Source organism: Hemitrygon akajei, chromosome 6 (genome assembly GCF_048418815.1).
Source record: "Hemitrygon akajei chromosome 6, sHemAka1.3, whole genome shotgun sequence".
In the NCBI taxonomy this organism is placed as follows: Eukaryota; Metazoa; Chordata; class Chondrichthyes; order Myliobatiformes; family Dasyatidae; genus Hemitrygon; species Hemitrygon akajei.
Genome location: NC_133129.1, coordinates 146,017,556 through 146,034,021, shown reverse-complemented (window position 1 = coordinate 146,034,021; position 16,466 = coordinate 146,017,556). Strand labels below are relative to the sequence as shown.

Below are 16,466 nucleotides of genomic sequence, written 5' to 3'. Positions count from 1 at the left end.
CTTGTCTTCAGCCAAGTGAACGCTGGAGGTAGCACCGACTCCAACTTGGACACTAAGCCATGCTGTGCCACACCGACTCCAGTGCCTCCCTCCTGGGCAGCTGTAGACAGGTGACACTGTGGCTTGAGGCCTAATCCTCACTATGGCTGAGCTCGTGCAGCTTCCCTGCCATCTGCCTATAAACCAGTGAATCGGACTTGCAGCATTCCACATTAACAACGTCCAACTGGGTCTTGTGATCTCAAGAAAAGACAAACACTCACTTTTGGACTTCATGCCATCTTCGTGCACTGACACCTCCGATGGCTTTCTGATGCGGGCAACATCAAGTTTGGCTCCTATTTCTCCGCCCTCTGAGCCCTCTGCAATCTTACTAGATGCAGGGCCATCCTTCTAGGTTGAGCAGGAGACCGGTCTTCATCGTGTAGGAACAATTTAATTTCAAAATATTTTTAATGATTTCTATTTTGATCTTAAAGTAATTTGATTTAAATTAATAATGCATTAAAATGACATATTTGATAAATGAACAATAAAATGATTGAGCCCAAAATTCGCATATACAGTACTTCTCTTCCAAAAACCAAACTACTCAATGAAAGAATTTGCAGAAATAACTTTGAACCTGGTTATGACTACAATTAGCGGGCTGTGTTTAACTTTTGTTCCTGAGTACCGCTTCATCAACTGTTATATTTATAGATTTACATGTACAGTGCCAACAGAAAATTAAATATAGTTACGATTCTGAATACTGATTTTAATAGCTCAAAATAAAAATTAAAGCTGATATTCTTCTTCATTATGTTGCTTTGTAGCATCATAGATTCATGTCAACAACTGAGAACATTCATGTTACAACAAATATTTAATTCCAATGTTTATTGATAGTAATCAAATATTAATGCAAGTTTGAAAATACTGATGGCTTAATCCAGGAGGAAATTTTATATGATCAGCTTTCTGCATTAGTTTCTATTGGCTAGCAATCTCAGAGCCCAAATGTGGAAATTTTCATTGTACATTGTTTTTAGCAAAATCATAAATGCGGTGTTTTGTACTCTATTAATATGCCCTTGATTTAAATAAAGACTATGTTCATTGCCACAAAACATAGCTTTGTAAGTAAGCTAATTAATATCTTCAAATTGTTCTTGGTTTGAGTCAATCTTACATTTTAACTGGAATAGAATTTTGTTAATTTGGAAACATATTTTGAAATGATGCATTTCAATTTTACAGAAACGATTGTCCTTGTTATTTTATGGGTACAGAGTATTCACCTGGAGAGATGGCGATCAGTTCCACAGGAATGTGGTGAGTAGCAACTTCACTTTTCTGTTAATCTCACACTACTGTATTTACTTTCTGAACCTGAATGATAGTTGCAATATTCACTGTCATCTCCTCTATGTTCTCCTATAACAAATTAAAGAATGATAACTCGTGTTCTAAATTACTCCTTAATTTCCTTCACTTTGGAGAATATAGCAAAGAAAACATCAATGTGGATAGCATGGGTTGTTTAAATCATTTACTAACAGCTTTTTGATCACTTTCTGCTGTTTCTTTAGAAAAAAACTTTTTCTTTGTATAGTACTGAACATTGTTTACGGCTCCTCAACTGGCAGAAAATGCAATAAAGTATAAGGTTATCACAATCACCTTGTTGAAACACGTAATTTGAGATTCTATACAGACTAAAGTATTTCTGATAAGTAAAACCAAGATGTTTTTCTTGTTAACACTTGTGGTGAACTACATATACCTGTCTGGACTGCTTCTGTGGCTCCTCCCACAGACCCCTGCTGACTGCTCCTGTGGCTCCTCCCACAGACCCCTGTATAAAGGCGATTGAGGCCTGAGCCCAGCCTCATTCTCCAGGATGTAGTGTTGTTCATTCTTCCAGTCAATAAAAGCCGATATCTCGCTTCTTACGTCTCAGAGTGAGTTATTGATGGTGCATCAACACTGGAAAGTAGATTGGACAGAAATTGGGCAGAGAGAAATGCTCCATCTTTTCTGACATAAAGCCAAATTATCAAGGCTTAGAATTAGCTCCTGAAATGGATGGAAAAGCCACACTGCTGAAACAAATGTGTCCTATTAATTTAAATAAATAAATTGTGTAGCTTGATTAAAGTAGGTGCTGGAGATAGCTCAGAAAATGCTCCCAAGAAACTTCCTTTGCGTGTGTGAAATCCTGACTTAGCTTCCCCACATTCCTTTCAAGACCAGAACAGTTTGACTTGATTCAACTAAGTTGCCAGAGTCTTGTCCATTAAAACTCTATTGTACAGTATATGAGACTCTTTAAATGGCGTGCAGTGTAGGTAGAAACTGTGTCATTGCCTCTTTCCCCACCACCTCCGTCGAACTCTCCCCCTCCACATCTGCAGGCACACATTCTCTTAATGTAGAATTCCAGAGTATTGAAGATGATCGTTAAAGATAACCATTAGGAAATTAAACCTATGAGCAAGTTGTGGCTGTGCGTTGGAAAGGAATAAATATCTCTACATTTTAGTCTTGTTGATGAACTGAAGAAGGTAGCTGGTTATATCTAATGTATATCATGTTAACTTGTTGAGGAATATAATGTGAAATATGAAACACTATGCTGTGTAAGTTGAACATGAGGTATTTTTCATTAAATAACTGAATTTTTCTCTAGCCCTACTGAAATAACATGCAATGAACTGAAAATGTTTAGAAGAAGACTGAAGGTTTAGAAGTAACAGCTTTCTTGTCATTTTCAGGATATGTTTTGAGGGCACCATGCAATTTCAGAGTCAGAAACTGGGTAAGTTTCTGAAAATTTAAACTTAGTGTTATACAGATGTGCACTATGGATCTGATTATTTGGCCCAACACCTCCACAGCAATCAGTGGGCATCATCTGTACTAATTCCATCTCCCAGTATTTGGTCCAATACCTTCCTTGAATGGGCAATTCAAGTGCTCATCTAGAATGTTCTTAAATGCTGTCAGTTCGCCATGTCTGCCACTCTCTATCTGAACTACTCTATCCCGAGCGACGTCCTGATGAATCATAAACTGCTTTTTCTTCAGTAATGAAACATAGTGATTGCCAATGATTAACTATCTGTATATGTATTTGCTACTTACAGATTGATTTGCAAAACTTATTTTCATGTATATTATTTGTTCATGATATTGCATACAATAAAGATTATCGAGATGCCCTTAGCACATATGTGATGTTACCATGTGTGAAAAGTTGGATATTAGTATGTACTAGGTTTGAGATTATACCATCCCATAAAAAGCAGTAACAAAATTATAAACTGGTATTGTGCTACAGTTTTACAATCACATGGATTTGAACAAACGTTTTTACACTTTAGAGAGAAGAAAATCCAAAATACAAGTTTGCCTCTTATTCTCCATAAATATTAGTTGCTCACAGCCAAAGATTGTCATAAAATTTCAATAACAGTGACAACCTTGACACCTGGTGAACTGGGGTTATAAGGATGCCAGACACATTCTTTTAAAGCAGCAAACTGAGCTGTGTTAGGAGAAGCCTTGCACCGCACTACACTGTGAGCTCAGCTCCAATGAGGTGACAGGCAGATTTCCAGCAAAATGCTATATTCTGTACAAGGGACAGAGACAAGTGGGTGAGAATTTCAATGTCAACAGGAGCTTGGCCTACACTCTGATCATTCTCATACTGCTGTCTTAGGAGTTTACTGTGTACAAATTAGCTGCTGTATTTTCCACGTAGTTAAATAAACCATACATAAAGCCACTTCTTTGACTTTGCAGACTATTTGGTGTACTGCGCAGTGCCATATAATTACTTTTCTTTTTACTTAAACAGGGCATTTTTGATTGAGGTACAGTAAAGCTGGCAAATACATCTGTCTATCCTGTAGGTCATGAGCACTTAAACATTTAATCTGCAGATATTGAAAATCTGAAACAAAGACAGGGAATGCTTAACAAATCCATGAGGGGATCGACTAATCTTTTTAGGCCAGTGACCTTCCATCAGAACCTACTTCTACTGCAGTGACAACTAGTACTTTCACAATTTGAGGCTTGATTACGATGAACAGCAAGTCTCCTGACTTGCTTCCAATCTTAAGCTTGATGTTAGAGGTTGCTTAAGTCCTGAAAACTTACTCAAGCACAAAATAAAACTGAGGTAAAAATAAAAACAGTTGGAAACACTCAACAGGCATCTGGAAAGGAAGATTTTCTCTAGTTCTGATGAAAGGTCTCTGACGTATTATGATCTCTTCAGTTATATTGCTTGAACCGCTGCATGTTTGCAGCATACTGTTTTTTATTTCAGATTTCCAGCATCTACATAGTTTTTGACAATCAAATAACTTTGAGATTTTGAAAGCAAGTAATATTACATTTATTTTTTCAAAGCTTGTTATTTCAATTAAACTGAAGAAAAACATAATTAACATAATGATCTGATTCTACAGATACACAATGTGGACCAGGCCAAATATACTACAACTGCAGTGCTCTGGTAGGTGGATCTGAGAGAAATGCAGGAGCAGGATGCAGAGAGACCTGTGGAAATCTACTCCTGAACACTCCATGCCCTGACTCCATGCCATGTCTATCTGGCTGTGTTTGCCCCTCTGGGTGAGTGGCTAATTGCATTAAATAGTGATGTGTAGCAATGATATAAGAAGGCAAAAGATAGCATGAATTACAGTATCACACACAAAATGCTGGTGGAACGCAGCAGGCCAGGCAGCATCTATAGGGAGAAGCACTGTCGACGTTTCGGGCCGAGACCCTTCGTCAGGACTAATTTAGTCCTGATGAAGGGTCTCGGCCCGAAATGTCGACAGTGCTTCTCCCTATAGATGCTGCCTGGCCTGCTGTGTTCCACCACCATTTTGTGTGTGTTGCTTGAATTTACAGCATCTGCAGATTTCCTTGTGTATGAATTACAGTATGTTACTTTATTGTCTAAGATGGATATTAAAATATGACATGCACAGCTGATAAACTTAAAACTATAATGTACTTTTGCAAGGACAAAGCTTTACAAATGATTGATTGTACAGGTGTCCAGCGATCAGCATTCTGATGTGTATTTGCTTTTAATATTATTGGCAGCACTTAATATCTCATAGGTGGAGATTCTGTGCTTTACTTCAAAGATATCAAGTCATGGGCAGTGTACTTTTTAAAGCCATACGTTATACCTCGTTAATGCTTATACCTGTGAGAAGTATATGTAGAGCGATGGGCTCCTGTAGGGAACTCTTAGTTGGTGCTTTGGGCTTTTGACTTTCTAGACGAGCTTGCCGTCTTTCATGACGTATCTTATAAACTGAGGCAATCAACATCTTTGAAGTTATTATTTTCAAGTATACATAATAACTGGAGGACATTTCTACTTGGCATTATTGTCCTCTCATTGATGTTTGAGTTGTATTATGCCCAGGGATTACTGTAGAGTGAAATAATTAACGAAATGCAGCGTAATGGTTTGCTTGGATTCCATAACTCTGCCTACAGATAAGGAATGGGTCAAAATTCAGGTCTCTAAATTAATTTGTAATTTGCCACAGCCATAAAACCTCTGTAAAGTTGAACAACATTTAAATTGAGCTTATGATCTATCCACATGCACATTCGTTATGATTCCAACTTTAGTAATTATTTGTATTAATAACTTTCTCCATTTTACTATTAAAACAGTTAAATTAGTCTGCTTTATTGCTGTAATTTATTATTCTAGTTTGTTGTGAATTCCAGAAATTAAATATTCAACAATGAAAGTCAATGTAGCAGAAAAAAAGTGCGTAAGTGAGCTGGAGGGATTTATACTGTGATTTAAATCTGATTCATAAGTTAGAGATTTTAGATTTTTATATTTTTGACTACGATTTATTAGATGCTGCAATCATCAGGAAAATCTTTCTTCATGACAATTATGTTTCTATCTAGTTATTCATCTATATCCTCTCACTGGAATTCAGAAGAATGAGAAGAAATTTTATAGAAATATATAAAATTTATGAAAGGGATAGTTAAGATAGAGGCAGGAAAGTTGACTCCACTGGTAGGTGAGACTAGAACTTGGGGACATAGCCTCACAATTCAACAGAGGAGTTTTAGGATGGAGAAGAGGAGGAACTGCTTTTTCCAAGGGGGTGGTGAATCTGTGGAATTCTCTGCCCAATGAAGCAGTGGAGGCGACCTCAATAAATATATTTCAGACAAGGTTGGATAGATTTTTGCATAGTAGGGGAATTAAGGGTTATGGGGAAAAGGCAGGTATGTAGAGTTGAATCCATGGCCAGATCAGCCATGATCTTATTGAATGGCAGAGCAGGTTCGACGGGCCGCATGGCCGACTCCTGCTCCTATTTCTTCTGTTCTTATCTCGTGTGGATACTTATTGAGGATAAATAACTGGAAGGTGTGGTTCTACAGAACCATCATATAATATGTGGCTGAGTGATACATTGTTCTCTAGACTAGTGTGAACTACATCCTTGCACTCACAGAATCATATACTATGGAAACCGGCCATTATTTTGGGCTACCGCCCAGTAGATGAAGTGTTGTATTAACATTAGGGGCAGGAATTGTTGGTTCTGGAGGCCCCTAGCAATGATTGCAATTTCACTGCTACCTGCCTTGTAAGGATTGGATGGAACTCCCCACGCCCCTTGCTAGTTATCGATGGATCTGCTGAGACTTAGCATATCTGTATTTCAGGTATTTCTTTGAGATTTTGAGGGTTTTCTTGTTGAAGTTATGGTGTTTGAGTTCAATGCTGAATGTATTCAAAAACATCAAAACAGCATTTTTCATTTCAGAATATCATATGTACGCACTTTAGATTTTTGCTGGAGACAGATTATCCAACTGATTATCCATTACAGCCTCTAATGAATTGGCTGCAAGAAAGTAAATTCTAATACGTTCTTTGTTGGCAATTATAGTGCATGATATGCACTAGTGAATGCTTATGAATCTTGTAGTTGTCTGTCACTACTTTTTAATTAGAGTAATAAAATACAGTTTATAAAATGCTGCTTCAAAGGCTATGGATTTGAGATGATGTAACAGTGAATCAGAATTTTCCTTTTGTGGGCAGCGGATTTCAGACTTGGCACACAGTAACAGCACTGGTGTTTCTACTCAGTGTATTTCACATCTCACATTATCTCTGGACTTTGTAGCAGTGATCTGTGAATAAAACATTAGATATAAGTGCCAAATTAGGCCATTCAGCCCATCATGTCTGCACTACCATTTCATCAAGGCTGATCCAATTCCCTCTCAACCTATTCTCCTGCCTTCTCTCCATAACTGTTCATGCCCTGAATAATCAAGGACCTAGTAACTTCTGCCTTAAATACTCCAAATGACTTGGCCTCCAGAACCACATGTAGCAATAAATTCCACAAATTCATCACCTTCTGCCTACAGAGATTCCTCATCCCTGTTCCAAATGGATGCTCCTCTACTCAGAGGCTGTGCCTTCTGGTCTTAGACTCCCCCATGACAGGAAACATTCTCTCCATATCTACTCTAGCTAGGCCTTTGAACATTCGCTAGGTTTTAATGAGATCCCCCTCATCCTTCTAAATTACAGCATGTAAAGTCCCAGAACTATCAATCGCTCCTTTCACAATAAGCCTTTCATTCCCAAGACCATTGTTGAAAATTTCCTCTGAAACCTCTCCAATGTCAACACATCCTTTCTTAAATAAGGATCCCAAAACTGCTCGCAATACTCCACGTGAGGTCTCGTCAGTGCCGTATGAAGCCTCAGCATTACATCCTTGCTTTTATATTTTAGTCTTCTCGCATTCAATGCTAACATTGCATTTGCCTCCCTCACCACTGACTCAAACTGCAAACTAACGTTTAGGGAATCCTGCACGAGGACTCCCAAGTCCCTTTGCAGCTCAGATTTTTTTTGAATTTTCTCCCTGTTCAGAAAATAGTCTATGTTTCTGTTCCTCCTATGAAAATGTGTGCCCATGCACTTCCCGACACTGTATTTTATTTGCCACCGCTGTGCCTATCCTCCTCATCTGTTCTTCTGCAGCCTCCCTGCTTCCTCAAAACATGTGAAGGTCAACATGTTTGTAATCAAGACGAGTGCAAGAAACTGATCCTGCCACGTCCCACTGGCGAACTGCAGCTTCCCTGCCTGAACAGGGTCCGCTGAAAACTAGCTTGTTACACCAGGTGAAGGAACATAATAATTTTGAAGTTAATGCAAAAATAAGCAAGTGGAGAGTAAAAGATGGGCATGAAGATAAATCGATAAGTGGAATGTTGTCACTTATAAAAGCTTGCTTCAGTTTCTAAAGCTCTAGACTTCCTTCTGAGACAACTGACGTCCATAGAACTGAAGTTTGCAGATGTTACCATAGGGGTTCAAATCTCAATTAACAATGAATCAGAATTCAGGAAGCAGTTAGGGAGCATGATGTCATGATAGCAACCTCAATGGCAGCAAAACAAACGAGCTGGTCATTTTCTTCAGGAATGGGGATGATGCGAGAGCTCATATTTACATCAATGGTGCTGAGGTTGAGAGGGTTGAGAGCTTCACATTCCAGGAATGAATATCACCAATAAATTGACCTGGTCCAACCATGTTCAAAGGTTTAAAGGTTCACTTAGTATATATCCATATACAACTCTGAGATTCATCTTTTCCAGATAGCCATGAAACAAAGAAAGAACATGGAAGTCATTCATCGAGAAACATCAAACCCAGCCCCAAGCATGAAAAAGAACAGCATTCCAAAAGGCAACACCCAACCACCTCCCCACACACAAAATGGAACAAGAACATTAACCTTAACCCCCCCTCCCCTGCATAAAATGCAACAAGAACATTGACCCCCAAACAACCCCTCCCCTGCACAAAAAAACTAACAGAATGCAACAAGAACCCCAAACGCCCTCCCCTCACACAACAAAATTGAAAAGGAACAGGTGAAAAACACAGAATATAAAAACCATCTGAAAAGGTCCACAGTCCAATATCGCAATAGTCCAATCCATGAAAACAGAATCCTGGTAACTTCACCCGACACTACAGAAGCACAGAGACCACAGCAAGCCGACAGCAATAGCCCACTCAGACTCCTCCTGTTCAAAGGTTCATTTATTATCAAAGAATACAGCTCTGAAATTCTTCTTCAGTGTTGACACTGTGGCCAAGAAAGCTCATCAAAGTTCAAAGTAAGTTTATTATCAAAATCCATAGATACCACCAAGTGCTACCCTGCGATTTATTTTCTTGTGGGCATTCACAGTAAATATAAAGATTCACGATAGAATAAGTGAAAAACTGCACAAAGACTGACAAACAACCAATGTGCTAAAAACAACAAATTCAGCCAATACAAAAGAGAAAAATGAACGTAATAATAATAATAATAATAATAATAATAATAAATAAATAGTACGTATTAAGAACACGAATTAAAGAGTCCTTGAAGGTGAGTCCATGGGTTGTGGAATCAGTTAAGTTTAGGGAGAGTGAAGTTATCCACTCTTGTTCAGGGCCCTGCTGGTTGAGGTGGTTGTGCTGGTTAACTATTCCTGTACCTGGAGGCTCCTGTAACTCCTTCCTGATGCCAGCAGTGAGAGGAGAACATGGCCTAGATGGTGGGGGTCCTCTGATGGATGCTGCTTTCATACACCAGCACTCCATATAGATGTGCTCAGTGGAGAGGAGGGCTTCACCTGTGATGGATTGGGCTGTATCCACTACACTTCGTAGGCTTTTCTGTTAAAGAACATTGATGTTTCCATGTCAGGTTATGATGCAACCAGTTAGTATTCTCTTCAGTGTTCCTCTATAGAAGTTAGTCAAAATTTTAGATGGCATGCCAAATGTTAGTAATCTTCTTAGAAAATACGGAGCTGCTGTGCCTTTGTAAAGGCACTTACATGCTGGACCCTGAAGTGATAATCCCGAGAAATTTAAAGTTACTAATCCTCTCCACCTCTCTTCCCCGAATGAGGACTGTCTCCAGAACCTTTGATTTCCTCCTCCTGTACTCAATACGCACCTCCTTTATTTTGATGATGCTGATTGAGAGGTTGTTGTGACACCACTCAGCCAGATTTTCAGTCTCCCTCCTATTTGCTTGTTCATCACCGCCTTTGATTTGGCCAGCAACAGTGGTGTCCTCAGCAAACTTAAATGTGCATTGGAGCTGTACTTAACCTCACAGTCATAAGTATAAAGTGAGTAGAGCAGTGGGAATGGCCTTGTGGAGCACGTGTGCTGATGGTGATTGTGGAAGAGATGTTCAGAATCAGAATCGGAATCAGATTTATCACCGGCATGTGTGGTGAAATTTGTTAACTTGTTGCCAATCCAAACTGACTGGGGTCTACAAGTGAGGAAATTGAGAATATTTAGCCTTTACATCCTTAGGAGTCTAAAGGAATTTGGCATGTCCCCTTTGACTTTCACCATTTTTTTGGATGCACGATGGAAAGCATCCCATTCTGATGCATTACAGCTTGGGTTGTTATCTTCTCTGCCCTAGACTGCAAGGAACTACAGACAATGTGGACGTGCTCAGCACATGATGGAAACCAGCCTCCTCTCCACATTCTGTGTATACTTGTCACTGGCTTGGTAAAGCAGTCAGCATAATCAAAGACATCATCCAGTCTGGACATTGTCCCTTCTTCATCACTCTCACTGGCAGAAGATACAAAAGCCTGAAAGCACATTTCACCAGGCTTAAGGTCAGCTTCTGTCCTGCTGTTATGTTTCACATAATATGGCTCTGTTCTCACAATCTACCTTGTCAAGGCCATGCACTTTAATGTCTATCTGCACTTCATTTTATCTGTAACTTGAATATTTTATTCTGCACTCTGTTAGTGCTTTCCCTCGTACTGATGTGATGAAAATAACCTGTATGAATGGCATGCAAAACAAAAGTTTACACCGTGCTTTCCTTCCACATGGTAATAGCAAACTGATGGTCTAATTAGACCTACACAAGTCAGGCAGATTACATCTGAGGAAGTTCGATGCCGGTCTTTGTTTGATGGTATTGGTTGTAGTTGAAAGGAGTCAAGGTATATTTATTAGCAAAGTATTGATGCTGTATACACCCTGAGATTCCTTTTCTACACAGACAGCCATGAACAAAGAAAACCATGGAACCTATTCAAAGAAAAGTGTCAACTGCAAAAAGCCACACCACAACAATCACAGGACTAGAACATTACCACCCCTGCACATACCAAAAAAAAAACAAAAAACAAATCACGCAAACAGCAAGAAAGAATGAGTGAAAGCACAGAACATAAAACACAAAATTGAAAGAGTCCATATTCAGTCAGTTCAATGTGCATACTTGCAGGCCACCCTGAATGGCGGGTGGGGTGGGAGAAAGGGGGGAGGGGGAGGGAGAGGGAGAAAGAGAAAAAATGAAGACACCTTCCTCCAGAAGCAAGGAGCAAGAAGCTGGTAGATGGCACTGAACAAGTGCTCATCTTTTGCACCCACCACAATATTTTCAATCTTCCTCAATGCTTTAATCAGCAAGATCAGCTCTAAGCTTCTTGGCCTGGTGGCTGGTTGCCTCCTAAAATCTTCTTAGAGACAGCTAAATGCCAGATTGCTCAAGGGGCCAAAAAAAACCCCATCAAACTGTAGATCACAGGCTGCAAAAGTACCAGAAACACATTTAAAAGAAAAGGATGGAAAAGATGTAAAAGTTGGAGGGACAAGTTGTGTACTTGTTTCTAGTACCATTGGGGATAAAATTAAACTAGCTTCACAGAGAAATGATTGGAAACTTCAAGGGACATTGAAAATAACAAAGATTAGGCAGGAAAGGATGTTAAAAAAGAGAAAGAGAAATAGAATTAAATAATTTAGTATTCTGAGAAAAGACTTCAATTATCTATGCTTTTCAAAATGTTATATATCCTCTCAAGACATTACTTAGCCTCCTTTATCAGTACATGAATCAAAGTTAGAAGTAAATTTATTATTGAAGTATGCATATGTCACCATGCACTACCTTGAGATTCATTTTCTTGCAGGCATTCACTGTAGAACAAAACTACAATAGAATTGATGAAAAACTACATGTAAACAGAGACTGACAATCAACCCATGTGCAAAAGAAAGACAAATTTAGCAAAAAGAAGAAAACAAACAATATAGTAAATAAATAACACTGACAACATGAGTTGTGGAGTCCTTGAAAGTGAGTCCATAGGTTGTGGAGTCAGTTTAGAGTTGAGTTGAGTGAAGTTATCCACACTGGTTCAGGAGCCTGATGGTTGAAGAGTATTAACTGTACCTGAACCAGGTGATGTCGAATCCAACACTTCTGTACCTCCTTCCCAATTGCAGCAGTGGGAAGAGAGCATGGCCTGGGTGATGAGATCCCTGATGGATGCTGTTTTCTTGCAGCATCCCCCTTGTAGGTATACTCAATATTCTGAGCCTGTGCCCTCTGGTCCTAGACTTCCCCAGCATAAGAAACCTCCACTCTTCCTTTTGTGGGCATTGATGTTTTATCTGAGGCTGTGATGCAGCCAGTGAAAATAATCTCCACTGTGTATCTCTGGAAGTTTATCGAAGTTTTAGATGATGTGCCGAATTTGTGAAAGTAGAGGCATCATGCCTTCTTTGTAATGGCACTTCTGTGCTTGTCCCCCCAGGGCAGATCCTCTGATATGATAATGCCAAAGAATTTAAAGTTTTTGACCCTCTTCACTTCTGATTCCCTGAGGACAGGCTCATGGCCCTCCGGTTTCTTCCTCCTGCAGTTAATACTCAGCTCTTTCCTTTGCTGACGTTTTTGTTATGCCACTATTCAAACAGTTTTTCAGTTTCCCTCCTATATGTGATTTGTCACCCCCTTTGAATGAATAGTGAGAATATAAGTTATCAGGTGTGATCTGTCTCTGCGGAAAAGTCTTCTGTGACTAACGCTGGCAGCTAAATCGTAGAGTGGATTCAACAATTGGTAGAAGAGGCAAAATGAAAAAGTGGGTTTTACGCTATTAATATGGGTCGAGATTGATGCACTTTACATGACAAGCTGTGATGCAGAATTAGAATCAATTCTGATCAAACTAAGAAACAGCATAAGGCAGAAAATATTGGTAGAATTTTTTATGGGATATCACATACTAGTTGTATTGTGCATGACACAAGCAAGAAGTTTGAGGTGTGTGTAACACAGTTTTGGGACTTTAACCTCCATATAGACTGGACAAATCAAATTTACTGTACTGAGGTGGAAGTTGGCTTTATGGACTGTATTCAAGACACCTTCCTTGATTAAAAAGTTGAGGAACCACCTTGGGAAAGGATTGTTTTCAATTTTGTTCTGTGTATTGAAGAAGGGTAGTTTGGCTTTGTTGTTAAGCAGCCTTTAGTGGGCGAGTGATCATTATGTAGAATTTAACATTCGGTTTGTAAGTGACATGGTTCAATGTTAAGTGAGGTTTCCAATCAAAATAATGGAATTTTTAAAGATGCAAGAGAATTGTCTGTAGATGATTGAGAGAATACATTGAATGGTACAATCATGAATAGGCCTTCTTTGAAATTAATGGATAAGGTAATGAAGTGCAGACACCTAAAAAGAAAAGTGTTTCAAGTGTAGTTGATTAGAGAAATTCAAGATAGATTAAATCAAAACAAGAGGCCCATAACATTGCCAGATTTAGTAGTAAGCACTGGGAATGCAGTAAGGGAGGACCAAGGAGTTGATAAAGGCAGGATGGAATGTGAGTATCAACTGAAGAGAAATGTGAAAGACAGAGTCATTAATCACACAACATGGAAGCAGAACTTCCAGCCCAACTGGCCCAAAGAGACCAAGGTTCCCGTCAAAGCTCATTCATTTTGGCCTGTGTCCCTCAAGTAAGAATAACATGGTTGTAGGTAAGTTTAAAAAAATGCAATTCTAGTGAAGGCAGATGTGGACTGCCTCGCAAAATAATTGCACACGTACGGTATCTAATTTCACAAATGAGGATACACATTAACAACTAGATATGTTTATAGTGAGAATGAACAACTGTAAGACTAATTGTTAGTCAAAGCTTTATACTCAAGCAGTTGGTGAACTTTAAAATTGATAATGAAACTGATGATCTTCCTCCCTGACTATTGAAAGAGGTGGCTTCGGAGCCATTTCATGGTCTGGTTATTATCTCAAGAACTTCTGTATACTCTGTATTTAAATTGAGGGTAGCAAATGTGACCTCACTGTTTAAGAAAAGGGAAAGAGAAAATGAGTAGTACTGGCCTGTTAGGCAACTGCTGGTTTTGAACATGGCCTCATTGTTGCCGGGGTAGGTTGGTGCTCGTTTCAGCTATCAATGCTCCTCTTGGGCTGAGGGGAAAATGTGGAACCAACAATAAAGTAAGGGATAATTAAACATCTTGAAAAGAATAGTAGGATTGAGTGTTGCCTACATTGGTTAAACATAATTTTCTTTCATTAATCAATCTGTTGAAGTTTGTTGGTGTTAGGAATTGATAAGTGGGGATGTAATATAGTGTGCTTAGATTTCCCGAAGGCTTTTGGAAGGAAACCATAAAGCATTAGTTAACAAGGTTAAAATACAAATATTTGAGAGTAATGTGCTGATGTAGATTGGGAATTGGTTTTAAATAGGAAGCAAAGATTGAGGATAAATGGATCCTTCTCAGGTTGGTGAATAGCTGAGTACAGCAGGAACTGGTTCTTTGCCCCAGTTATTGACAACCTATATAAACCAATAGGGCATCAAAAGTTTGCTGTGGACACAAAATTCAAAGGGAATTATGAGAAAATGTGAAGAGGTTTCAGGTGGATATGCTTTCTGAGTGAGTGGGCAAGAATATGGCTGATAAAATATGATGAGATGAAATCTAAGGTCACCTACTTTGGTGAACAAGTCATAAAAGAAGTCCGAAATGATTAGAACTTTGTTGTGCTGATGTTCAAAAAGATCCAGGTAAGTTTGTGAAAGGTCACTGAAGGCCAGCGCGGAGGTATAACAAGCAATGAGGAAGGCACATGTAGTATGTACTGTACGCCTTTATTACAAGATTTGTTTGCATGAGTGAGAATGTCCCATTACAATTGTAAAATCCTATTACCACTGTTGCTAGCTGTCAAAACTGTTAGGATTTAAAAATTTAAGTGCATTTAACATTTAAGGGCACTTAAAATTAAGTAAATAATTAAAATGTATGCAACGTAGGAACATAAGAATTAGGAGTATGAATGCTCTGCTATCTAATAAAATCATAGCTGATCCTGATTTTAACATCAGCTCAGAATTCCTCTCTACCCACAGTAATGGTTCAATCCTAGCTTAACAAGCATTTTAATGACCTCTGCTTAAAAATATTCAAATATTGTGCCTCCACCATTTTTCCCACTGAAATTTGAACTTCAGAGATTCTGTTATATCTAAGAGAATAATTTTGCCGTGTCTCCATCTTAAATGAGAGTACCTTATTCTGAAATGGTAGATACCAGCTCTTGATGCTCCCACAAGGAAATATTTTCTCCATGTTCACTCTATCCTGAGCTCAGAATTTAAAGTCTATCAATCAAATTATGTCACACTCTGCTGCAATTCAGCAGATATAAACATACAGCAAAATATCCATTCCAGACATTGGTCTTGTCAACCTCTGAACTGCTTTAATGTATTAACAGCCTTGCTTGAATTAGGAGATCTCTACTTCAAGGTCCTCCGGATGTAGTATCACCAATATCCAATATAACTCAAAGGTTCAAAGTACATATATTATCAAAGAATGTATTAATTATAGAACCTTGAAGTTTGTCTGCTTACAGGCAGCCTCAAAGCAAGAACCCCATAAGAACCCAGTGAAAAAATAAAGACCAACCCCCAATGCTCAGAGACAGAGGGAAAAAAAACACAAATCATGCAAACAATAGAAGCGAGCAACAAGAAGAGCATTCCAGACCAAATTGTGTCCTTAGATCCAAATTCCCGGAGCAGCCAGTAGGTCCAAACCCTGGTATTCAGTTCATCATATCAGCCGGGCAAATCGCTGCAAAGGTCATTGACATGAAGCACAGCCTCTGGGGGCAGTCTCACAGCCTCAGGGCCGCAGAGAGAGTAGCCCCCAGTCTATCTGAGCCCACGTTTAAATTGCCCTAACAGCGGATCGTACCTCAGTACAACCCGGGCTCTGCCACGGCGAATCACACCAGTCCCAGAACATGCTGCCCAGCAGCTCGCTTCAGGCCTAGATTTTTGCAGCTGAAGAATCTGTTCTCAGCCTCTGAAACATAATGTGGAAAATACTACCTGAGAATGTGGCAGAAGCAGAGACACTGACAGCATTTAGAAACATAGAAAATAGGTGCAGGAGTAGGCCATTCGGCCCTTCGAGCCTGCACCACCATTCAGTATGATCATGGCTGATCATCCAACTCAGAACCCTGTACCTGCTT

At 39.2% G+C, this 16,466-nt stretch overlaps 1 protein-coding gene across 1 annotated transcript in view; it reads left to right on the top strand.

Moving 5' to 3' along the window:
* Positions 1–16,466, top strand: part of otog (otogelin) — a 228,381-nt gene that overhangs the window by 52,844 nt on the left and 159,071 nt on the right. The window contains 3 exon segments of the mRNA XM_073050064.1: positions 1,243–1,317; positions 2,760–2,803; positions 4,467–4,632. Of these exon segments, the coding sequence (XP_072906165.1) occupies positions 1,243–1,317; positions 2,760–2,803; positions 4,467–4,632 (285 nt within the window).